The sequence below is a fragment of the Aulonocara stuartgranti genome (assembly GCF_965226115.1).
Source record: "Aulonocara stuartgranti genome assembly, chromosome: 3".
Classification (NCBI taxonomy): domain Eukaryota; kingdom Metazoa; phylum Chordata; class Actinopteri; order Cichliformes; family Cichlidae; genus Aulonocara; species Aulonocara stuartgranti.
The window spans coordinates 40161286-40187960 of record NC_138941.1 but is presented as its reverse complement, the minus strand read 5'-3'; the positions used below and the strand labels follow the sequence as shown (position 1 = coordinate 40187960).

Here is a 26675-nt window from a genome sequence, read left to right as displayed (position 1 = left end):
AGGGAAGGTAGTCAGAACTGAGGGGATTGAACTACCAGAAGGCAACATTGCAGACATAGAGGACAGTTACAAGTACTTGGGGATCCCGCAGGCGAATGGGAACCATGAAGAGGCCGCAAGAAAAGCTGCAACCACCAAGTACCTGCAGAGGGTCAGGCAAGTCCTGAGGAGTCAGCTGAATGGTAAGAACAAGATCCGGGCCATCAACACGTACGCCCTGCCCGTGATCAGGTACCCTGCTGGGGTAATAGGCTGGCCAAAGGAGGAGATAGAAGCCACTGACATAAAGACAAGAAAGCTCCTTACCATGCATGGAGGGTTTCACCCCAAGTCCAGCACCCTGAGGCTGTACGCTAAGCGGAAGGAAGGGGGCCGGGGACTGGTGAGTGTCAGCACCACAGTCCAGGATGAGACAACGAACATCCAAGAATACATTGGGAAGATGGCCCCAACTGACCGAGTGCTCAGTGAATACCTCAGGCAGCAGAAACCCAAGAAAGAGGAGGGAGACAAGGAACCATCATGGAAGGACAGGCCCCTGCACGGTATGTACCACCGGCAGATAGAGGAGGTGGCTGATATCCAGAAATCCTACCAGTGGCTGGACAAAGCTGGACTGAAAGACAGCACAGAGGCACTAATCATGGCAGCACAAGAACAAGCTCTGAGCACAAGATCCATAGAGGCTGGGGTCTATCACACCAGGCAAGACCCCAGGTGCAGGCTGTGTAAAGATGCCCCAGAGACAATCCAGCACATAACAGCAGGGTGCAAGATGCTAGCAGGCAAGGCATACATGGAACGCCATAACCAAGTGGCCGGCATAGTGTACAGGAACATCTGTGCGGAGTATAACCTGGAAGTCCCGAGGTCAAAATGGGAGATGCCCCCAAGGGTGGTGGAGAATGACCGAGCTAAGATCCTGTGGGACTTCCAGATACAGACGGACAAAATGGTGGTGGCTAACCAACCGGACATAGTGGTGGTAGACAAACAGAAGAAGACGGCCGTAGTGATCGATGTAGCGGTTCCGAATGACAGCAATATCAGGAAGAAGGAACACGAGAAGCTGGAGAAATACCAAGGGCTCAGAGAAGAGCTCGAGAGGATGTGGAGGGTGAAGGTAACAGTGGTCCCCGTGGTAATCGGAGCACTAGGTGCGGTGACTCCCAAGATAGGCGAGTGGCTCCAGCAGATCCCGGGAACAACATCGGAGATCTCTGTCCAGAAGAGCGCAGTCCTGGGAACAGCTAAGATACTGCGCAGGACCCTCAAGCTCCCAGGCCTCTGGTAGAGGACCCGAGCTTGAAGGATAAACCGCCCGCAGGGGCGTGCTGGGTGTTTTTTATATATACTTTAAAGGCTTTAGTGAAAATACAGGCACCAAAGTAGAAAAGCTGTTTTGGTATATTCACTCTCAGTGACTCCCAGTCTGCAGAAACCTGCCAGGAGACATATTGCACCCAAAAAATACCCCAAAAGGGCAAAACATGTATACTTACATGAAGCAACACAACAACTTTGTATATTATAGAAAAAGGAAACAACACAACACAAGAAACAAGCTTCTATGTTTGCAGTGGACAGGAAATATAAACATATCAACCAACTGCTACAGGAGCTGTTTAAGTTTCGTGTCAAAGGGCAGGAAGCACAGAGAGACCAATCAGAATAAGAGCCTGTAGAAAAACTCTTGTTGTATCTATATTAAACACAACTTCTCCTTTTTCTGCAAAGTAAAACTGTTTGATTATCTGAGGATCAGAGTGCAGCCGGCTGGATGTGACGATGGGGCACTCTTTGCTCTGCATGATGGGCTTTTTCTGTAAGTACACGTCTGACATTGTTTGAACGGCAGCGATTAATGAAAATGTTTCTGATCTGTGAGAATTACAGTGAGTCACTGCTTTAACCTGTTTACCTGAGAGCTGGAACAAAGCAGACTTGTGATTCTTTAAGTGTTTAAATGTTTGATACACTGCTGCTTTTTGCATCACTTATAGTTACACACTGTGTTACAACAGTTTGGATTTTTATGTTTATTTTATTTTATTGTCAAACAGATTACTGGTTATTACTGTTCATCTTCAATAAAGTCTTAATTTATTTTTGTTTTGATTTTAATCGTTGTATAATGTCTGATGAGGTTTTATTCATTATTTTAGTGCTCAGTACTGTCATCTGTGGAAATGCTGAAGGTAAGAAATGATTATTTTCTTCCTGTTCATATATGTAGCTGTTATCTCCTATAATGTGCTCAATAATATCCTCCCTGTGTTTACATGTTATCTTCTGCACAGACTCAATGCTTCTATTCAGCCTGTGCAGTTAAACATAAATGGCTTCAGTAAGCGCTCCATGTGGAGACTGTGGCGTTCTTCAGAGCTTTTACTGATGTACCATTTGTACCACTTTCAGTCTGTAAAACTGTAACAACAAAACAGAGCAGGTACATTTAATCTCAGTGTAGATGCACACATGTCACATGACCAATGCAAGATCACAACATCAACAATAAATGGACAAAGCCTGTCAAGTGACGTAAATACAAATACCACATGCTGACATGTTTTATGCTAACAGGCAAAACAAAGCACTAACAGTTAGCTTACAGTAGTAATGTAAACTTCACAGACCCACAAGAAGGACAGAGCACTAATATGTAGAAACAATCCATCATCTGCCCAAACTTACACTTTATCCCATCTCAAGAGCAGCAGATGCAGAACTATCACAGACACGGAGCTCTAGCCATTACTTGGCACTTCCGCTATTTAACCACTAGATGGCGGACTTTGACATGAGCGGACCAGGAAGAAGCAGATGAATAAATGTGACCCGTCATATAACAAACTTGAAACAAACTATATTTCAGGAATAACCTGAGGGACAAAATATTGTATATGATACAGCTCACACTCCACTGCGTTTATTGGTTAAAATATTAAAAGATCATATCAAGAGTGCAACCATGTGAGCAGATGTTTCACTCAGCCGATACACAAACTTTATATTTACTAGAGTTTGTTGCCTTGAAACTGACTGATTTCCTTTTCATGAGTATTTATCTGTCCATCCTCACACATCACAGTTATGATTCACAAGATGCTGATGAACTGGAGGATCAATCTAATTTATTACAGCACAGCGTGATGAGTTTAGGGTAAATGCAGGTAACTCAAATCTGAAAACAGACTCAACCACAGATCAGTCAGTTAAAGTCCTGCCTGAAGACTTTAATCAGTCTTATTATGAATTTTTACTCTCAGTTATTTATAGTGTCATGGTGTGCTGTCTGCCTCAGTGTCCTCTTGAAAAAACCTCTGAAAGTTGTTAAAGTCATAAATGAATAAGACTTCACATACAGAAGAGTAACAAGTAAAACAAACTGGACAAAGTGCCATCGATATAGATTTATTCATTTGTCACTGTCATGGTCTTTCATCATTTTAGTCTGAGTGCTTCTTCCTCATCTTTGTTTAGCTTTTTAAAAAAATATTTCCTCTTTAATTTGAAGGTTTGTTTCTTTCATATATAAATAGTTCTGCTGTGTCTTGTCAGTCTTTGTCAGAGCATCTGTGAACACTCACGTGTGTTCATCTCTTAGTTGTTTCTATTGACAGTTTATTTATTTCTAGTTTTACATTTTGATTCTTTGTATGTTTCCATTTTTAGACTATTTCAGCTAGTTCAGCTTGATTTAAGTTATTTTGCTTCCTGCATTTGAGTTCACACCTCTGCACTCCACTCATTGTTACAGAGACACATATTTACAAGTCTGTGGACTCTACTGGAAGAATGGACACAAAATACTTTTTCTCTAATTTGGTGTTTCTATGATAGTAGCTTAGTTTGGAGATTTTACTGTAGCAAAGTCATGTGTATATATATTAACCCTCGTGTGCATTTTATTATCTCTGTGTGTGTGATCAGGTTTGTAAATATGTCAAAACATCTGTGTGCACAGATATTATCAGCTGGAAAGTCTTAAAGTTTTGCATAAAGCACTTAAATACAGACATGTGGTCAAGTTTCAGCTCACCTGCTCTCTTTGTTGTCTGTTTTATTACTTGTGACCTTTGCTGCACTTCTGCTGTGACAGATCCACAGATGAGTGTAGAAGGTTTTCTGTATTCGAGGGTTCATTAACCCTGAGCTCAGGCTCACAGGCTCAGGCTTTCTGTCACACTCAGAACAAACCACCAGGTGGCGTATTACTCAGCCAGGCTCACCTGCTCTTCACCTTGTATTTGAGTCTCAGTTGCAGTAGGAAATAAAACTGCAGCTGGAACATCTGTGTGGCAGATGTGGTGGGTTTCTCCTTCTTCCACTAAAAGGACCACAATAATAGCTTCATATTTGTCTAAGTTACAGAACTTAAAGTCAAGGCCACTCTGACAGCAGACAGCACAACCACACCAGCAGGGGGCAGTGTGACACTGACCTGTGAGGTGAATTACTCTGTTCAGAAAAACCTCATCTGAAAATGAGATCATCTCTTTTAGCTCTAAGAGTGCAATCTCTGTCTCTGATGGAGGCATCTACACCTGCAGAGGAAGGAGAAGAAACACGAATTTAGTCACAACTAAAAGCGATTCAGTCATTATTCAGGAAACTGATGAGTCTAAAAAATTTTGAGAGTTGAAAAAGGTCTTCTCTAAATTGTAATGGAAATCAATATTCACTAATCACCAGTACTTAAACCACTAAATCTGTCAAATTATTAATTATTAGGCTCAGTACATTGTTTCACCTTTGTTCAGTCTTCAGATCACTTACATTTTTTAGAGTGATTTAAAAAACAGTTTGTGCTCCTTTCCTGGTTACTGAACCTTTACTCTTAGTTTTTCTTTGCCAGTCTAGTTTTGACTTTGGTGCCACATAAAAACTTTGTATTTCACATTTTATGAACTAATAATCAGTTTATGAGAGCAGAGCAGCCTCCAGCTTTGAATCCATCACTGGAGGTTTAACAACATTGTTAGGAAACAACAGCTAACTGATGACTCATTGATTATATGTTCATAAATGTATAAATATGGAAATGTAAAGATGTCGAAATAAGTAAACTGTTGAATATAAAGATCCGTTAATTACCTGATTTTATTTATTTATTTAAAAGAAAGAACTTTTTGATTTTCAAGTCCAATTATCAGTGTGCTAATGATATATTTTTTCAAATTACTCTTTGATTACCAAATAAATAGTGTGCAGAAAAAAAAAATACAATTCCCAAGGGGCCTCCCTCAACTACACACATTTGACATAAAAGACTCAGCTCCTCCTTCAGATATCAGTGGGCTGGTTCAATTTCAGGAGTGTGGGTGTGGGCAGAGGCAGTGGGACAGCTAAGCCTGAGCCAGTGGTTTGATCTGTTTGTCTTGCCAGCAGGTTAGCAGATAAGTGATTTAGCATATATATGTACAAAGGGTCTGACTGCACCAACTAACTGCATGTTGACTAAAAAACACACAAACACATTGTTTTCTGTTAGAAGTTAAGTTAGTTGACTAATAGTAGGAAAGCTTTTCATGCAGACTTCCTCTGAGTTTAATTTCCACCTGTCTCACTTTTCTTTTTTGAAAAACAGTCCTTACTTCTAACAGACCCATCCTACAGTCTCTTTGTCCTGCAGAGGTGCTGCTCTAGCCTCTTCTTTGTTGAAAAAAACAAAACTAACACTGTGAAACATAAACATTTAAAAGTACAGTGTGAAGCAAACAATATTTTGTGGTGACAGGTTAATCATTTTTATCACTTTTCTTCCTCTTACGGTGCCCCTGCCTAGATTACTGCAACAGTCTAAGCAAACAATCAGCTGAATGACTGCAGACCAAACAGATTTAAGCTGCCAGGCTTTGAGCTCAAACACATCACATAGGATCCCAGCACTCCCATTTTTCATACTGGCTCCCAGCTTCACGCTGATTTTAACCTCAAAGTAAATGTAAAGCAGAAAAATCTGTGAGTTTTGGAGTATAAATAAAATATAACTTTACAAAGTAAATTCTAATACATTTTATATTAAAATATTGTGTTACAGTGTGAAAGCTATAAATTGTTTTATTGTGACTTTGTTTTGATTTTCAGACTTCAAACTGTCTGTGAATCATTTGCTTTGCAGTCACTCTACTCTTACGTTATAAACAGCAGAGTTTTCATGTTTCTCTTCTAACTGGATCATTATTATGTGAACAGTTCCCACTAAGCCCACTGTGACCCTGCAGCCATCCTGGACTCAGATATACTGCGGTGAGACAGTCACTGTCAGCTGTGAGATTCATGGAGGTGAAGGAGCTCAGTGGACGTATGAATGGAGACGAGGCCAAGTAAACATAGGTTCAGCATCCAGTGAATACAGAATCATCAGAGCTGCTGAGTCTGACAGTGGAGAATACAGCTGCCGGGGTAGAAGAAGCTTTTCCTGGACAGAGTGGAGTGACATCATCGCATTCAGAGTATTATGTAAGTTGGACACGTTTCACACATTTTAATTACAATGTTTCATCCAAAAACACAACAAAATTCTTTGTATTGCGACAACACAACAGGTTTTGTTTTTAATTTTGTGTGATTATTTGGATATATTGGAGGTTTAACAGCATTGTTTGCAAACAACAGCTAACTTACAGCTCATAGGTTACATGTTCATAAATGTATAAATAAATGCAAATATGTAGAAATAAATAAACAGTCAAATATAAAGATCAGTAAATTGCCTGGTTTAATTTATTTAATAAAGTCAAAACATTTTATTGTTGATTTTCAAGTCAAATTATCAGTCTGCTAATGATATCTGTTTATTTGAACAGCTCCTCCTAAGCCCACTGTGACCCTGCAGCCACCTTGGCCTCAGTCATACAGCGGTGTGATATACAGCGGTGAGACAGTCACTGTCAGATGTGAGATTCAGGGAGGTGAAGGAGCTCAGTGGACGTATGAATGGAGTCCAGCCAAGTTAAACACATCTCCAACATCCAATGAATACACAATCAGGAGTTTTAGTGAGTCTGATGGTGGAGGATACAGATGTCGGGCCACAAGAGGCTCCTCCTGGACAGAGTGGAGTGATGTCATCACACTGAATGTAAAACGTAAGTTGGAGATATTTCACTCACACTATGTTTTTTTAATTTATATTGTAACACACCGAAGGCTTTTTTGTTTATTTGTTGTTTATTATCAAAAGTAGCAAAAATGGCTTTGATAAAAATTAACAGTAAAGACTCAAAATTAAACATCTGAAGTATGAAAAAGATTTTGTTATATTGTCATATGTTATAATATTTTTATATTTTTAATGTTGAAATTCTTCTCTATAAAATAGTGTAGAAGACATTTCTTACTTCTTAAATTACTGTTTGTAATTATGCTATTAAATAGTGGCAATTATAACATAAGTAATTCTTTGGATATACATTTTTAAACAAAGTAAAACAAATTAAAATGTGTCTCTGTGCTGAGACCTGGTGGAACTCAAAAAGGTTTTAATTCTTTCAGCTGACTGAAAGCTCTCACCACCTGCAGCAGTCACAGGCAGCTTCCTGCAGGAACCTGGTCACAGCAGAGGTCTTGCATCTATTTGAACCCTTTTATATGCCAACACCTCACTGCTGATATTTATGGCAGCTCTGAACTATAATTATTTATGGTGGATCTGTCTCCTCCTGTGCTTGTTTATCACCCCCTCAAGTTAAACAAGGATTTTATTTCCACCCTTTTCTTTGGAATCATATAAAGATTTGACAGCATTCTAACTCTTGGGGATTTTAATGTTTGCTGCCCATCAAACTCCTATAAAACACCCTTCCAACAGATGACATGAGTTTTACAGTCTATTTAAAAGTTTTGCTAGACTGCTGTGATGACATAAAATCATGGTTGGCAATTCATTTTTTTGAATGTAAACGATCAAAAAAATTGTATTATTTGAACCTTCAGACCCTCGTTTTGCTCGTGTAACCTTGTTCCTCTGAAAAAGTTCAGAACTCTCTTTGAAAAAAATCTGCAGGTGATCTTTGATGACAGTTTCTCATTTGAGAAATAAATAAATTGTGTTGTAAAAGGGTTCGGGCATTTGCAAAAATGATGTTCGTTATGTCATCTGCTCACTTTAAGAAAGTAATTCCTGCATTTATTTCATCCATTCTTGTGTAATATGCTTTATTTTGGTAGCAGCCAGGCTATAATGATTATTTAATTGTTTGTTTTTAAGTCTCTGAATGGATTCACTCCCTCGTAGCTCTCTGATCTTTTAAATAAACAAACTCCAAACAGAACTCTAAGGTCAGCTGAAAAGTTGCTTCTATTTGTTCCTAGAAGCAGACTAAAACACAGGCTAAGACTAAGACTGGGCCTTTGTGATTGTTTTGCCTGAACTTTTGGCACAGTTTGCCCTTCAAATTACTCTTTGATTACCAAATAAATAGTGTGCAGAAAAAAAATACAATTCCCAAGGAGCCTCCCTCAACTACACACATTTGACATAAAAGACTCAGCTCCTCCTTCAGATATCAGTGGGCTGGTTCAATTTCAGGAGTGTGGGTGCAGAGGCAGTGGGACAGCTAAGCCTGAGCCAGAGGTTTGATCTGTTTGTCTTGCCAGCAGGTCAGCAGATAAGTGATTTAGCATATATATGTACAAAGGGTCTGACTGCACCAACTAACTGCATGTTGACTAAAAAACACACAAACACATTGTTTTCTGTTAGAAGTGAAGTAAGATGACTAATAGTAGGAAAGCTTTTCATGCAGACTTCCTCTGAGTTTAATTTCCACCTGTCTCACTTTTCTTTTTTGAAAAACAGACCTTACTTCTAACAGACCCATCCTACAGTCTCTTTGTCCTGCAGAGGTGCTGCTCTAGCCTCTTCTTTGTTGAAAAAAACAAAACTAACGCTATGAAACATAAACATTTAAAAGTACAGTGTGAAGCAAAGATTATTTTGTGGTGACAGGTTAATAATTTTTATCACTTTTCTTCCTCTTACGGTGCCCCTGCCTAGATTACTGCAACAGTCTAAGCAAACAATCAGCTGAATGACTGCAGACCAAACAGATTTAAGCTGCCAGGCTTTGAGCTCAAACACATCACATAGGATCCCAGCACTCCCATTTTTCATACTGGCTCCCAGCTTCACGCTGATTTTAACCTCAAAGTAAATGTAAAGCAGAAAAATCTGTGAGTTTTGGAGTATAAATAAAATATAACTTTACAAAGTAAATTCTAATACATTTTATATTAAAATATTGTGTTACAGTGTGAAAGCTATAAATTGTTTTATTGTGACTTTGTTTTGATTTTCAGACTTCAAACTGTCTGTGAATCATTTGCTTTGCAGTCACTCTACTCTTACGTTATAAACAGCAGAGTTTTCATGTTTCTCTTCTAACTGGATCATTCTTATGTGAACAGTTCCCACTAAGCCCACTGTGACCCTGCAGCCATCCTGGACTCAGATATACAGCGGTGAGACAGTCACTGTCACATGTGAGATTCATGGAGGTGAAGGAGCTCAGTGGACGTATGAATGGAGACGAGGCCAAGTAAACATAGGTTCAGCATCCAGTGAATACAGAATCAGCAGCGCTGCTGAGTCTGACAGTGGAGAATACAGCTGCCGGGGTAGAAGAAGCTTTTCCTGGACAGAGTGGAGTGACATCATCGCATTCAGAGTATTATGTAAGTTGGACACGTTTCACACATTTTAATTACAATGTTTCATCCAAAAACACAACAAAATTCTTTGTATTGCGACAACACAACAGGTTTTGTTTTTAATTTTGTGTGATTATTTGGATATATTGGAGGTTTAACAGCATTGTTTGCAAACAACAGCTAACTTACAGCTCATAGGTTACATGTTCATAAATGTATAAATAAATGCAAATATGTAGAAATAAGTAAACAATCAAATATAAAGATCAGTAAATTGCCTGGTTTAATTTATTTAATAAAAACAAAACATTTTATTGTTGATTTTCAAGTCAAATTATCAGTCTGCTAATGATATCTGTTTATTTGAACAGCTCCTCCTAAGCCCACTGTGACCCTGCAGCCACCTTGGCCTCAGTCATACAGCGGTGAGATATACAGCGGTGAGACAGTCACAGTCAGATGTGAGATTCAGGGAGGTGAAGGAGCTCAGTGGACGTATGAATGGAGTCCAGCCAAGTTAAACACATCTCCAACATCCAATGAATACACAATCAGCAGTGTTAGTGAGTCTGATGGTGGAGGATACAGCTGTCGGGCCACAAGAGGCTCCTCCTGGACAGAGTGGAGTGATGTCATCACACTGAATGTAAAACGTAAGTTGGAGATATTTCACTCACACTATGTTTTTTTAATTTATATTGTAACACACCAAATGCTTTTTTGTTTATTTGTTGTTTATTATCAAAAGTAGCAAAAATGGCTTTGATAAAAATTAACAGTAAAGACTCAAAGTTAAACATCTGAAGTATGAAAAAGATTTTGTTATATTGTTATATGTTATAATATTTTTATATTTTTAATGTTGAATTTCTTATCTATAAAATAGTGTAGAAGACATTTCTTACTTCTTAAATTACTGTTTGTAATTATGCTATTAAATAGTGGCAGTTATAACATAAGTAATTCTTTGGATATACATTTTTAAACAAAGTAAAACAAATTAAAATGTGTCTCTATGCTGAGACCTGGTGGAACTCAAAAAGGTTTTAATTCGTTCAGCTGACTGAAAGCTCTCACCACCTGCAGCAGTCACAGGCAGCTTCCTGCAGGAACCTGGTCACAGCAGAGGTCTTGCATCTATTTGAACCCTTTTATATGCCAACACCTCACTGCTGATATTTATGGCAGCTCTGAACTATAATTATTTATGGTGGATCTGTCTCCTCCTGTGCTTGTTTATCACCCCCTCAAGTTAAACAAGGATTTTATTTCCACCCTTTTCTTTGGAATCATATAAAGATTTGACAGCATTCTAACTCTTGGGGATTTTAATGTTTGCTGCCCATCAAACTCCTAAAACCACAGATGACATGAGTTTTACAGTCTATTTAAAAGTTTTGCTAGACTGCTGTGATGACATAAAATCATGGTTGGCAATTCATTTTTTTGAATGTAAACGATCAAAAAAATTGTATTATTTGAACCTTCAGACCCTCGTTTTGCTCGTGTAACCTTGTTCCTCTGAAAAAGTTCAGAACTCTCTTTGAAAAAAATCTGCAGGTGATCTTTGATGACAGTTTCTCATTTGAGAAATAAATAAATTGTGTTGTAAAAGGGTTCGGGCATTTGCAAAAATGATGTTCGTTATGTCATCTGCTCACTTTAAGAAAGTAATTCCTGCATTTATTTCATCCATTCTTGTGTAATATGCTTTATTTTGGTAGCAGTCAGGCTATAATGATTATTTAATTGTTTGTTTTTAAGTCTCTGAATGGATTCACTCCCTCGTAGCTCTCTGATCTTTTAAATAAACAAACTCCAAACAGAACTCTAAGGTCAGCTGAAAAGTTGCTTCTATTTGTTCCTGGAAGCAGACTAAAACACAGGCTAAGACTAAGACTGGGCCTTTGTGATTGTTTTGCCTGAACTTTTGGCACAGTTTGCCCTTCAAATTACTCTTTGATTACCAAATAAATAGTGTGCAGAAAAAAAATACAATTCCCAAGGAGCCTCCCTCAACTACACACATTTGACATAAAAGACTCAGCTCCTCCTTCAGATATCAGTGGGCTGGTTCAATTTCAGGAGTGTGGGTGTGGGCAGAGGCAGTGGGACAGCTAAGCCTGAGCCAGAGGTTTGATCTGTTTGTCTTGCCAGCAGGTCAGCAGATAAGTGATTTAGCATATATATGTACAAAGGGTCTGACTGCACCAACTAACTGCATGTTGACTAAAAAACACACAAACACATTGTTTTCTGTTAGAAGTGAAGTAAGTTGACTAATAGTAGGAAAGCTTTTCATGCAGACTTCCTCTGAGTTTAATTTCCACCTGTCTCACTTTTCTTTTTTGAAAAACAGACCTTACTTCTAACAGACCCATCCTACAGTCTCTTTGTCCTGCAGAGGTGCTGCTCTAGCCTCTTCTTTGTTGAAAAAAACAAAACTAACGCTATGAAACATAAACATTTAAAAGTACAGTGTGAAGCAAACAATATTTTGTGGTGATAGGTTAATAATTTTTATCACTTTTCTTCCTCTTACGGTGCCCCTGCCTAGATTACTGCAACAGTCTAAGCAAACAATCAGCTGAATGACTGCAGACCAAACAGATTTAAGCTGCCAGGCTTTGAGCTCAAACACATCACATAGGATCCCAGCACTCCCATTTTTCATACTGGCTCCCAGCTTCACGCTGATTTTAACCTCAAAGTAAATGTAAAGCAGAAAAATCTGTGAGTTTTGGAGTATAAATAAAATATAACTTTACAAAGTAAATTCTAATACATTTTATATTAAAATATTGTGTTACAGTGTGAAAGCTATAAATTGTTTTATTGTGACTTTGTTTTGATTTTCAGACTTCAAACTGTCTGTGAATCATTTGCTTTGCAGTCACTCTACTCTTACGTTATAAACAGCAGAGTTTTCATGTTTCTCTTCTAACTGGATCATTATTATGTGAACAGTTCCCACTAAGCCCACTGTGACCCTGCAGCCATCCTGGACTCAGATATACAGCGGTGAGACAGTCACTGTCAGATGTGAGATTCATGGAGGTGAAGGAGCTCAGTGGACGTATGAATGGAGACGAGGCCAAGTAAACATAGGTTCAGCATCCAGTGAATACAGAATCAGCAGAGCTACTGAGTCTGACAATGAAGAATACAGCTGCCGGGGTAGAAGAAGCTTTTCCTGGACAGAGTGGAGTGACATCATCGCATTCAGAGTATTATGTAAGTTGGACACGTTTCACACATTTTAATTACAATGTTTCATCCAAAAACACAACAAAATTCTTTGTATTGCGACAACACAACAGGTTTTGTTTTTAATTTTGTGTGATTATTTGGATATATTGGAGGTTTAACAGCATTGTTTGCAAACAACAGCTAACTTACAGCTCATAGGTTACATGTTCATAAATGTATAAATAAATGCAAATATGTAGAAATAAGTAAACAATCAAATATAAAGATCAGTAAATTGCCTGGTTTAATTTATTTAATAAAAACAAAACATTTTATTGTTGATTTTCAAGTCAAATTATCAGTCTGCTAATGATATCTGTTTATTTGAACAGCTCCTCCTAAGCCCACTGTGACCCTGCAGCCACCTTGGCCTCAGATATACAGCGGTGTGATATACAGCGGTGTGATATACAGAGGTGAGACAGTCACTGTCAGATGTGAGATTCAGGGAGGTGAAGGAGCTCAGTGGACGTATGAATGGAGTCCAGCCAAGTTAAACACACCTCCAACATCCAGTGAATACACAATCAGCAGCGCTGCTGAGTCTGACAGTGGAGGATACAGCTGCCGGGGCAAAAGAAGCTTTTCCTGGACAGAGTGGAGTGACATCACCACATTGAAAGTAACAGGTAAGTTGGACACATTTCATTTTAATTTCAAAAACAAAACAAAATAATTTCATCAGTACTGTGCTTCTGGGGTATTTGTTAACACAGTGGAGTGACATCATCACACTGACTGTGTCATGTAAGTTGGGCATATTTCACCTTTTTTTTAAAAAAAAATTTCTATTGCACAACGTTTGATGCAAAAACAAGAAAATATCACGTCTTTCAATAAAACTGCAGGCTTTCTTCTCATTTTAGTATCAAAAGTAGCGTAAAACAAGTTTTAAAGTGTGGTATCGCAAGAAATTAGTTGGTTATATAAATATATGAGTGAATAATAGTTATTAATCATAGATACCTACATCCTAAGTTCCTGTTATTCATCTGAAAGAAAAAGAATGAGTGTGTCGTTACAATGGTAATGCCAGGAGAGCCAGTAGTGGTTCTGTGTTACATTAATGTTGTAAGGAAGTGGAAGAAGAGTGTGTCCTGTAGGAGGCAGTAGAAAATGGATACTCATGTTCTGTACATGCACTGAAAAGAAGGTTCAGTAAACCAGTGTCAACGATACTTCATTGTTAGTCTCAGTTATTTTCTTTCTATTTTTTGAAGATGCAACATAAAGTTTTACATAAAATCCACAGCAATCACTCACAGTGAAACTGTTATGATACGGCTGTGTGGCAGGGAGGATGTAGGACACAAACGCAAAACAATCATCAGAGCAATGAACTTAAAAGGCTGCTTTATTGCAGCGGTATAATTTTCACGAAAAGAAAAAAACTTGCAAAAACAAAATGAAACAAAAAAATGGGAACTAAAAACAAAAACACTGGGAAACCTGTAAACGAGTGACACTGATCTCAGGGAGCACGGAAACACGCAGCATGGTGAGGGGACGACGTGACACTGACAGAGAGAAACAGGGGTCTGAAATACACTGAGTGAAACGAGGGAATGAGACACATGAGGGGAGAACAGTCGAGACCAGGGTGAAGCAAAACTAGAAACAGTGACAAAGGACAAGAGACCGTCAAAGTAAAACAGCAAGTATAACACAGACACGGACGAGACACTGAACATAGGGAACACGGAGCACAGAGACCAGAGAGACAAAAGACACGACTAGGGTGGGTTTTGATTATCTATTTTCCGATTAAAATCGATTCTAGCTTGAATAACGTGATATTGATTCAATAAAATCCTGAATCGATTTTCTAAATATAAATGTATTTTGCCCGAAACGCCAGAATCTCAGGTTAAACCACAAGATTTCAACAGCCACCAACCAGCTAAAACAGTAAATGAGAGCAGGCACCTGCTGTGATGCTCACACCTTTGATAAAGTCTCAACTTTTATAGATATAAAAATATGAATATGTACTGATAAGTGATCAGAATTATAATATTTCTGACTGTCTGAGGCAAAATTTCCCACATTCAAATCGAATCGACTTCTAGAAATCAGTGACGATACCCAACCCTGGAGACGACTGACTGGGGAACAAGAAAATACAGTGTCCCCTCGTTTATGTCGGGAGTTAAATTCTAAAAGTAATCCACGATAGGTGAAATCTGCGAAGTAGCCAACTTTATTTTTTACAATTATTATAGATGTTTTAAGGCTGTTAAACCCCTCACTACACACTTTATTCACTTTTCTCAGACAGGCACGAACATTTTCACAGTTTTCTCTCTTGTTTAAACTCTCAAAGTTCAAACCTTCTAGAAAAATAAGTCCAAAATTAAAGAATGAAACCAAACACACCCGCGGTTGCCTTTGACGGTGCAACACGTTTTGTCGCCAGTGTTGTGTTTGTTGGGGAGAAAACTTATAAACATACAGTGCAGCACTTCAGAGTCACACTGCTAGCGATCAAAGATTTATGTAAATTTGACAAGCTGAACGCATTCTGTACTGGACAGCAGCGGTCCTTTATCGCAGGCTTTCTTTCACATTGAGAGTAAGATCCTCCTCTCTCCCTGATGCTCGCTGATCGCTATGGTAACACGTAAATATTTCTTTCAAAATAAGAGACAAAACTACAAAAAGATAAAAATAAAGTACATGAAAATATATAATTCACCATAACGCTGAATCAGTGAGAGCCCTGTGCTTGTTTCTCTGCAACGAGCCGGTCCCACCTGGGCATAATGGGGGACAGTGACACCTGAAGTGTGTTGCTTTTGCTCAGTCTGCGCCGCAATTTTGTTTTGGAAGCTGTAACTGCAGAAAACTCCGCTTCACACAGTTATGATGTCGGAAATGGCAACAGGGTTTTTAGTGCTGTTGTGGCAATCTCGGGGTATTCTCGGGCGACACCGGCAAAGCTCATAATTTACTCATAACAGCCAGGAAAAGATCCAGGGAAACCGAGGTGAATTGCATTGTAGCGAGGGAGAGACCACTGTAATACAAAATCAAAACACTGGTTCACAGACCCAGGACTGTGACAGAAGCATGTGGAGTTGAAAGACATATTCAGTAAATTTCATTAAAAAAAATGAAACATAAATGTAATGATCCCAGTTTATTCAGCTCAGTTGCTACATGTGGATTTTTCACCAGTTTTCAGCAGAGTGGAAGCAGGCAGTGGTTTAACCCACTTTTGTTTAACCCAGTTTTCTCCTGTTTTGTGGACAGCCAGGGAGGTCTGGCATTGCATCTTCCTTTTCTTGATCAGGGAAGTTTTACCCTGTGTTTTGTTTCTAGGAAGGGGGAGAGTTTTTGTTTGTTATTTTGGCCTTGGAGAGCCTGATGCTTTTAGCTTCCTGGCTCAGCTGTGTTTATTGTGAGTCTTTTCCTTTTTTTTTCAGCTTTGTAAAAATAAACCTCGTCAATTCAGCAGCAGCTGTGTGGTTTTTGCGTGCGTTACACACTTTTCCCGTGTTGTTTTGCGTTTCTGTTTTGAGGGGCGTAACAGTCGTTAAATTCTTTCTACATGGTGTTCCTAATGTGAGTGAATAATCCAGCACAGCCAGTTTACAACATAGGACACATATTAAACAGGTCAATACTGATAGATAGATAGATAGATAGATAGATAGATAGATAGATAGATAGATAGATAGATAGATAGATAGATAGATAGATAGATAGATAGATAGATAGATAGATAGATAGATAGATAGATAGATAGATAGATAGATACTTTATTGATCCACAAAGCCAATTGTGTTAGAGCTGCAGTGAAAGAAAGTTAACATGAGCAGTGCAGCGGTGCATTCATGGTACATGGGAAAACTCAATACTTCACTAAAGATAAAACAAAATTAAAATAAAATAACAACCAATAACCAATAATACATACCAGGACCAGGGTGAACTTTGAACTTGTAGGTCGGAAACAGAAGACACAGAAATATACAACAGTTTCCAGTTTACATTAATTTATGCATCTGAAAACCAGAATAAAATATTTAAATAAAATTAAACAACAATATGTAAAAATATCTCTCTCTGTCTAGTTCAGGTTAGTTTGAACTCTTATCTATGTTAACTACTTGTTAACCTGTGTTAGCTCCTTCAGGGTTAACCAGCTTTCTTTCAGCTGCTCTTCAAACTCTGATCAATATGAGTCGACTCAGTTTACTCACTAGACCTGCAGAGTGGCTGGTTAGGAATAATCAGTAACACAGTGAGTTACCAGTACAACACCAACATAATGAATGGAATTACAACACTGAAAGCACAAAATCAGCTGTTCACAGATTTACAGAGAAACCTTTCACAGTCACAGTCTGGTGTGGAATCAGTTCTTGGATTAAATCCTCTGTGTGTCGCAGTAACAGAGTTTATGGTGGAGTCGTATCAAAGTTCAGAAGTGTGAGTCAGATTCCTGATCTCTGGAATATGAGTTGATCCAGCAGGAACAGATGATTTCAGTGGAAGTTCAGATCTCCTTGGATCACCGTCAAGATTCAACAGTCTCAGATTTCAGTTCTGAGATCTGCTCTCAGCTGATAAACCTGATCTGTTTTGCAACACAAACACTGGAGTCTTATTCCAGCATTCCTAACAGCTCAGCTGGAAATCACATCCAAACTGCTCCCTGTAATGTCAGCGGTAGAGTTGACTGTGCGTATTAGTGTGGTCTAAAGACATCTGTGCGACAGGAAATGTCAGCTTCCACAGCAAAAGAATATAAAACAACCTTACTAGGTCTCATCTTAGCTATCAGAGGCTTCAACATCAGATTGAGTGAAGAACACAAGGACATAACGTGCTAACTGACACCAAAGAAAACCAACTGTTACTCACCAAATCCCAATACACCAAAAACAAAAGTAAAGAACAACACCAATGAAACGATAACTGCTCACACTCATTTAGGAGCAATTCTCACATGTTCAAAATACAATCAGATCATATTGACCTGGGTTACTTCCTCATTATTGATCAATAAACTCAGTCATGCTTCAAATTAATTATTTGAAATGTGCATGTATGTAATAAATTAAAATACACAAAAGTAAATAAAACAAATTCACTGTTTTGATCAAAACAGAAATACAGAATATTTTGTGTGGCACAGTTTGTTTTATCTCAACTATGGTTTTGTGATATTTGATCATTTACATATTTCCATCTTTAAATTGTTCTGATTCAGTCATTATTACTTTTATGTTCTTGTTCTAAACTGAACTGCAGCGAAACCAAAGGCTGAACTGAGAGCTGATAGGACAGCTGTTCCAGTAGGGGGCAGTGTGACCCTGACCTGCTCTGTGAGCCCATCATCATATGGATGGAAATACTACTGGTACAGAGATTGGAAATCTTATCAACCTGTGACAAATGAACAAATCAGTGTCTCAGAGGGAGGACGCTACAGCTGCAGAGGAGGAAGAGGAGAACAAGTTTACTACACAGAGTGGAGCCAGTTAGTCTGGATTGACACAACTGGTGAGTTTAAATGTAACTTCCTACAAAGCACTACATCTGATGGTAACTGAACTTTTTATCATTCATGTGTTTTTATTGTACTTTCTTGAACATTAACAGTCTCAATCAGACCTGTTGTGACTCTGCATCCAAACTGGTCTGAGATATACAGAGGAGAGACGATCACTGTCAGATGTGAGATCCATGGAGGAGACACTGAGTGGGATTATGAGTGGGAAACAAACAGCATGATAAAAGCTCCAAATCTAAATGAATACAGGATTATTTCTGCTTCATCATCCAACAGTGGAAACTATCGCTGTAAGGGCAGAATGAAAAGTTCACAGCGTAAAACAACAGAGTGGAGTGATTCAGTCACACTGACAGTTTCTGACAGTAAGTCATGTTTGCTTTAAGCTGTTTGAACACTTTGTAAAATGTGTTTCTGTTCATATAGACTGAGATTATTATTCTTTGTATAAACTGAGCTCACTGTTCAGAGACTGTACTACATGTTCACTGAGAGAAAATCTTTGTTGAACAGATGAACCCCGTCCTGTCCTCACTGTGTCTCCATCATGGCTGAGTCCTGGAGCCTCAGTAACTCTGAACTGTGAGGTTGAACATCCGTCTGCAGGATGGAGCTTCTACTGGTATAAAGCTGTTCCTGATCTGAAAACATTCAACTATAAATCCTCCAGTTATGAGCTGCTACCTGATGGCAGTGGGACTGCACAGGACTCCTACATCATTCATGGACAGACACACACAGCAGGATATGTGTGCAGAGCTGGAAGAGGAGACCCAGAGTATCACACTGATCACAGTCAACCAAAGTTTGTCTGGTCTGCAGGTCAGTTTGTTTCTCTCTGTCCTTTCAATGAGCTCATGTTAGGTCATCATTTTTATTCACCAGGATTTAGACCATTAAAATCTCATCTCCATGACAACCATTTATCTCCGTTTATATTAAAACTTCCCAAAAGAACAAATGAACTGAATGTTTTCCTTTCTCTCTGTGATCAAACCAAACTGAATTTCTTCGTTTCCTTTTCTTATTTTTCAGTTCTTATTTAATGTGATAACATGAAAAACAAAAGACATCTATGAGATTTTAAATGTTTTGATATTTAAACTCATGTTTCTGTTTGTACTGATTATTTTTACTTAGTGCACAGACAGGATTTACACAGTTAAGACTCTTTGTTTAGTGCTCAGGTAGGTGTTCAGATAAAAAAGTCAAATATAGTTAATAAAGAAACAAAGATGTCAGCAGGCAGGTTAACAGCTCTGACAAATACAAGAGAAACACTGACTACAGATGGACGCTAGAAGAAGACGTCACAAATAACAGCTGCTGTTATTGTTCATTTAAAATATACTTCAAAGGTTTTTAGTTTTGGTCCTGCTGCTGCAAAATATCTCACTGTAGAAGGAATCTGTGAAACAGACAATATCACAGAATTATGACAGAAGCATTACAGCAAATGACTGAAGTGTGTTCAGAGTGATCTGTATCAGGTGGATGATGCTGAGAGTGATGACTCAAAGCTCATGATGTCACATGACGTGTACCAAGCTCTACATGAGCTGCCAGCAGATAAAGCATGTGGGTTAGATCATCTTAAACATGTCAGTATTCGGCTCCTTTGTTTTCCATTGATTTGACTGTCTGTGTGATTCAGGGCTTGTTGTCAGACTTAGTGTTGTCTCACCAAACAAACACTTTATCATTTTGAACTATTAAATTTGATCTTCAAAACAAAAGCTTCAAACAAACAAATATTTTCACTGTGATATTTTGAATCCTAACATCTGTGAGCTTTGTCTCTTCACTGCATGTTGTTTCCAGATGTTCATTCAGCAGCGTCTCTCACAGTGAGTCCTGACAGAGTGCAACACTTCACCTCTGACTCTGTCTCACTGACCTGTGAGGGAAACTTCACTGAGTGGAGAGTGAGGAAGTTCTCTGAGGACGGCCGACTCTCTGACTGTAGGAGAATGACTGGATCCACATGTGACATCCACACATCAAAGTCACATACTGGAGTGTACTGGTGTGAGTCTGGATCAGGAGAGTTCAGCAGTGCAGTCAACATCACTGTACAGAGTATGTTATTATACATTTACTTCTTGGATCTGAATGATTTAGACGTCACATGAACATTTGTCTCAGCTTTGCTGTATGTGAAGTAATTCTATGTGGCAACACAAACAAAAATGAGAATTTCAGACAATTTCAGGCAACAAAGCATCAAAATATTCTTGGATGTTGGTCTAATTTCTCTTCATCCGTTCATAATCCAGTTTGTCATAATTTGCCAACAGTATTTTACATTTTCTCTGTCAGAATAAAACTCAACAAAGCTCAACATCTCTGTCGTCACATTAGATGAACCTTTAATGTCTCAATTCAGAGAAATTTAGGAAACACGTCATGCAAAATAACACAAACATACAAACATTTAAAATTTCACCTTCAACCATTCAATAATGTCACCGTCAATAATTTGACTCCTGCAGGAAACATCCCAACTATATTTCCAGTCCTCATAATCACTCAGAAAACCAGGTCTGCATGTAGATCATGAGACACGACTCACAGCTTTTTCTCAAAGTGTGCACCAGCTGGTCTGACTGAAACAATTGTGTGTGATTGTTTCACAGATGATGATGGTCCTATCCTGGTGAGTCCTGTTCATCCTGTGACTGAGGGAGCTTCTGTTAGTCTGAGCTGCAGTTTGAGAACACAAAAAATACTTTCCAATGTGTTTTTCTATCACAATGACAAACTTATTCAAAATGATACCCGAGGGGAGCTGAAGATCTCTGCAGTGTCAAAGTCTGATGAAGGTTTCTACAAGTGTCAGTACTCAGGAAGAGAGTCAGCACAGAGCTGGATGTCAGTTAAAGGTGAGCAGGATCAAAACGTGATGGATTTTAATGGATTTCATGCTTGAGAAATAACATGATATTATCTCTTTTAATGTTTAAATCCATCTGGGTCTATTTAGTCAGAACTTTTATAAAACTATTATATAATATTTCTATATTGTCAGGTTTAATATCGGTGAGTTTCAGGACTCATGTGTGGGACTCAGGTGAAAACAGCAGAGGAAGTAATGAGTGAAAGTTTCTTTATCAAACAAAGGATAATTCATTTAACACAACAGATTGTGAGCTTTGACTCAGTCAACAAGAACAAAACATAAATGAACTTAAAATTAATGAGCGAGTCCTACAAAAACATCTTAACTGAGGTGAGAGAGACAGGCCAGAGGAGCGGACATAACAGCGTGAGGGCGACAGATCTGTGGGAGAGGAGAGAGCAGTTAGGGCAGGAAATCTGAGAGGGAATGTGACAAGACAGAGAGTGTTCATAAAGTGGCTGCAACTATGCCTTACTTGGAGTCCAGACTAGCTGGGGGTAAAGGATAAAGCAGAGGTCTGTGGAAACTGCTGAACGATGGGCAGGCAGGCAAGTGACGAAGAGGCTCTGAGGGGGGCAGCGGTGGTGGTGAATAGGGGGGCAATGATCCAAGGCGGCAGGCGTCTGACTGGAGGTGAATGATGGCATGAAAACGAATCTTGAAGCAGGAAGAAACTGAAACAAGGGGAAAATCTGTTAGCATACAAACCTTATTTTCCTAGAAAGGATCCCAGCAGACCTGCCTGGTTACCTCACTGACGAGCTGCAGTCATGTTAACTATCCATTAACATTTGGCTTACAGCCACCGAGGTCTTCAAGGTCAACTTTATGACTAAATAAATCCTTATAACACAGAAACTATGATTCTTACAAAGGTGTTGTGTCTTGTCAACATATAGAAAATACTGTATAAAGATTTAAATTATAATTTGTTTGACCTCTGACCTCACTTTTACATTTCACATCTGCCCTTGTTGTCATGTTGAAACAAATCTGCCTTTGGACTTATTTTCACTGAACTACAAACTTCTCACAGTACAAATAAAACAAAATAAATACACTGAAAATACAATATTGTTCCTTTAAAAGTAAATGCTGTCAACAGAGTGAGCTGCCGTAGCAGAGATTTGTGCTCTCAGAGTTCTTCTTTTACACTTTATTAATAATTAATTATTGTTTGTTGTCACAGTAATCGTGTCAGGAGCTGACAGCTCTTCATCTCCTGTGTGGTTGATGGTTGGACTGGTTTGTGGAGTCTCTCTCATTATTATTCTCCTGCTCTTGTTGTATCGCTGCAGACAGTCCAAGTGTAAGAGCCTCTTCTTTTCATGCTGTATTAGAGAGTTTATTTACTACATACACTTTAATTATTCACACATATACATGTATTCTGATCTCATGACACAAAATATCAGTGGAACAATTTATACATGACAAACATGTGTAATAACATTTGTCTCTTTCACAGATTCCTGCTTCACCAGGTTGGTAAAATACTTTTTATTATTATTTGAAACAAACATCAGTTACTTTTGAGTTTATTGTGTTTATTTCCTGTTTTAGGTCGATCCAGTCTGAGAGTCACAGTCTGGGCTCCTCCACAAATCATGGAGTCAACCAGAATGAAACTCATGAGTACGGCTCTCTTCAACATGGTCAGCATTGAAAAACAGTCTTTATTATCATTGTTAATATTGACTTTTATTAAACCTCCATTAACACAAACATTCTCAGGTTCAGTTTGCATTCAGCAGTTTTTTATAACATTTAAAGATCTTACAGTCCTGGTTTTGACTCACACAGTGTTTCTGTGTTTGCTCTGATCTTTAGTGTAACTGTAATAAAATGATTAATGTGAGCCTGGCTTGTTTTTTCTTTAGGTACTGCTGACGTCTATGAATCAGTCACACAAGTGAAAAACAGAAATGGTACAGTATATGTGCTGAAAATCACAGAGCAGTTAGAGATGAAACTTTTTTTTGATTTAATGAAACTAATTTAATGTGATATGTTTTTACAAACCTGTAAATAAAATATGAACATTTCACTAATAGATAGTTTTACAGAGATTATTTACTACATTCACTTTAAATATTCAAACATTCATTCTGATCTGATGACACAAAATATCAGTGAAACATTTAAACATAATAATTGTAATTGAAAGAATCTGAACAGTCTGATGAAGAAGACCAGCTCTGTTCTGGGACGTCCTCATGACCCAGTGGAGGTAGTCAGTGACAGGATGGTGGCTCAGCTGTCACCCCTGTTAGATAACACCTCCCACCCCACGCAGGTCACTCTGACAGCACTGAGCAGCTCCTGCAGTGACAGGCTGCTGCACCCACAGTGTGAAGGAGAGATTTAGGAGATCTTTCCTTCCAGCTGCTGTCAGACTCTACAACATACATCATCATGTGAAAGCATACATGCACACACTGGTGTCTGTAAATATCTCAATGTGCAATACTCTATACCTGCTGCTACTAACATCCATCGACTGCACGATGAAATGCTGCCATTTGCAGCTGGTACAACAGAATTGAAATTCTCTACTTTTTGTGGTGTGCATTAATATTCATACTTTGTGATATATTATATTATTTAGTTTAGTCAGTTACTGTTCTTACTGTCTTTGAGCCACTGTGACCGCTTGGTTTCCTCTGAGATTAATAAAGTATTCTTATCTTATCTTACAGATTCATGCTTCACCAGGTTGGTAAAATACTTTTTATTATTATTTTAAACAAACATCAGTTGCTTTTGAGTTTATTGTTGTCACGTCTGCTGTGGCAGATGAGTGGAGGCTGAGAATTAGGACCTAAGATGCAGGCAGCTGAGATGCAAATGAGTTTTATTCATAAAGAGGTGAAACAAACAGAAACAGCAAAGGCAAAATGATGATGCAGGGAGACACTGGGGACGACACAGAATGATGCAGGGAAAGAACACAGACAAACCAGCAACAAACACACGAGGACACACACTATAAATACACACAGAGGGAAACGTGGAATAGCAAACAGGAGGCAGACACAGCTGAACCAAATTGAACTGATGAGACAGGGGAAAACATAAACTGAACACACTAACAGAAGACATGGATCTTCACAATAAAACAGGAAATGCACAGAGACACGGTACAGACACTAAACAGAGGGAACACAGAAACCAAACTCTAGGAACTAAAAAGTCTAAACCCCAGTACACAATCAGAACAAACACAATATCATAATAATGAAAAACACAAACCGTTGGGTCAAAAGACCGAGGACCATGACAATTATGTTTATTTCCTGTTTTAGGTCGATCCAGTCTGAGAGTCACAGTCCGGGCTCCTCCACAAATCATGGAGTCAACCAGAATGAAACTCATGTGTATGGCTCTCTTCAACATGGTCAGTATTTAAACCATCTTTATTATCATTATTTATATTGACTTTTAGTGGGGAAAGGCTAATTGATCAATCTAAATTGCCCATAGGTGTGAATGTGGGAGTGAATGTGAGCACGAATGGTTGTCTGTCCCTGTGTGTGAGCCCTGCGACAGACTGGCGACCTGTCCAGGATGTAGCCTGCCTCTCGACCTATGACAGCTGGGATAGACTCCAGCGCCCCTGAAAAGGATAAGCAGAAGCGAATGGATGGATGGATACTGACTTTTATTAAACCTCCATTAACACAAACATTTATCAGGTTCAGTTTGTGTTCAGCAGTTTTTTAAATAACATTTAAAGATCTTACAGTCCTGGTTTTGACTCACACAGTGTTTCTGTTTTTGCTCTGATCTTTAGTGTAACTGTAATAAAATGATTAATGTGAGCCTGGCTTGTTTTTTTCTTTAGGTACTGCTGACGTCTATGAATCAGTCACACAAGTGAAAAACAGAAATGGTACAGTATATGTGCTGAAAAGCACAGAACAATTAGAGATTAAACTTATTTTTAATTTAATGAGTCTAATTTCATGTGATATGTTTTTACAATCCTGTAAATAAAAATATGAACATTTCAGGATCAGATGAATACGATGACATCACCTCCTCTCTTATTGAGTTTAAAGATCTTAGAACTAAGAGTGAGTACACCAAAGTTAATTTTATAAAAAGAAAACCTGGTTTGGAAAGATTTTTAATTAGTATGAAATTCATTTTGGGTGGACTTATTAATATAAGTTAGGTCCGGCGGCATTTTTCTCATGTTAGGAAACAGACATTTATTCAAATGTATTATTTTGTTCTTTTCACCTTTTTAAATCTGTGTATTTAGTGAGATGGGAAAACAGTTAAACACCAAACAAATGAAGAATAAAAACACATGTTCGTTGTTCTTTGCAAGCTACATGTTTACTGTACAAGCCAAAGTAATCTATTACTGGCATTATTAGCATGACAACACATTACAGTGATATCAAAGTGCCACTGCACTAAGAACCAATTATTAGTCTGAACCAAAGCTAAGTGGATAATAAAGCTGTATTTTACTCTGATCACTTCCTTCAACATTAAACTGGTCACTCTGATATTTCTGATCAAACTGAACAAAGCATGAGCTTACATGAGCTTAAGTATTCATACCTGTTGAACTTCTACACATTTTGACACCTTTTTTAAACTGAGATTTTCTGTGAAAGACCAACACAACGTAGCACATAATTGTGAAGTGGTATGAAAATGATACATGGTTTTAAAAAGTGTGGCGTGCATTTGTTTTCAGCCACCTGTACTCTGATATCCCTCATTAAAATCCAGTGCATTCATTTACCTTCAGAAGTCACCTATTTAGCTGCTCTGTGGAGGCCTCAGTGGTTTGTTAGAGAACATTAGTGAACAAACAGCATCATGAAGACCAAGGAACTCACCAGACAGGTCAGGGATAAAGTTGGAGATAAGTTTAAAGCAGGGTTAGGTAATAAAAAAATATCCCAAGCTTTGAACATCTCAAGGAGTATTGTTCAATCCATCATCCAAAAATGGAAAAAGCATGCTACAACTGCAAACCCAGGGTGATCTCTAAAACCTGCAGGACACCAGCCGACCCCTGGTTTAGATCAAAGAATATTCTTGTGTTAGAATGGCTCAGTCAAAGTCCAGACCTAAATCCCACTGAGCATCTGTGGCAAGACTTGAAAAATTGCTGTTCACAGTCTGGCTGAGCTTGAGCCATTTTGCAACAAATAATTGGCAAACATTTCAGTCTGTAGATGTGCAAAGCTGGTAAAGACTTGCAGCTGTAAATGCAGCGAGCAGTGTCTCTACAAAGTATTGATGAAGGTGGGTTGAAAACAAATGCATGCCACACTTTTCAGAGTTTTATTTGCTTAAAATTTTGAAAACCATGTATCATTTTCA

The 26675-nt window shown here is 38.5% G+C and overlaps 1 protein-coding gene and 1 long non-coding RNA gene across 2 annotated transcripts in view; both read left to right on the top strand.

Annotated features, from left to right (window-relative positions):
• Positions 1-26675, top strand: part of LOC309703223 (basement membrane-specific heparan sulfate proteoglycan core protein-like) — a 176628-nt gene that overhangs the window by 114903 nt on the left and 35050 nt on the right. The window contains exons 13-17 of the mRNA XM_082527940.1: positions 6813-7094; positions 9415-9681; positions 10029-10310; positions 12625-12891; positions 13239-13535. Coding sequence (XP_082384066.1) covers positions 6813-7094; positions 9415-9681; positions 10029-10310; positions 12625-12891; positions 13239-13535 — 1395 coding nt within the window. The remainder of the gene's footprint in view (positions 1-6812; positions 7095-9414; positions 9682-10028; positions 10311-12624; positions 12892-13238; positions 13536-26675) is intronic.
• On the top strand, positions 1789-2466 carry LOC309703261. The gene is made up of 3 exons (XR_014275837.1): positions 1789-1825; positions 2166-2198; positions 2301-2466. It is a non-coding gene; the product is annotated as an uncharacterized lncRNA (long non-coding RNA).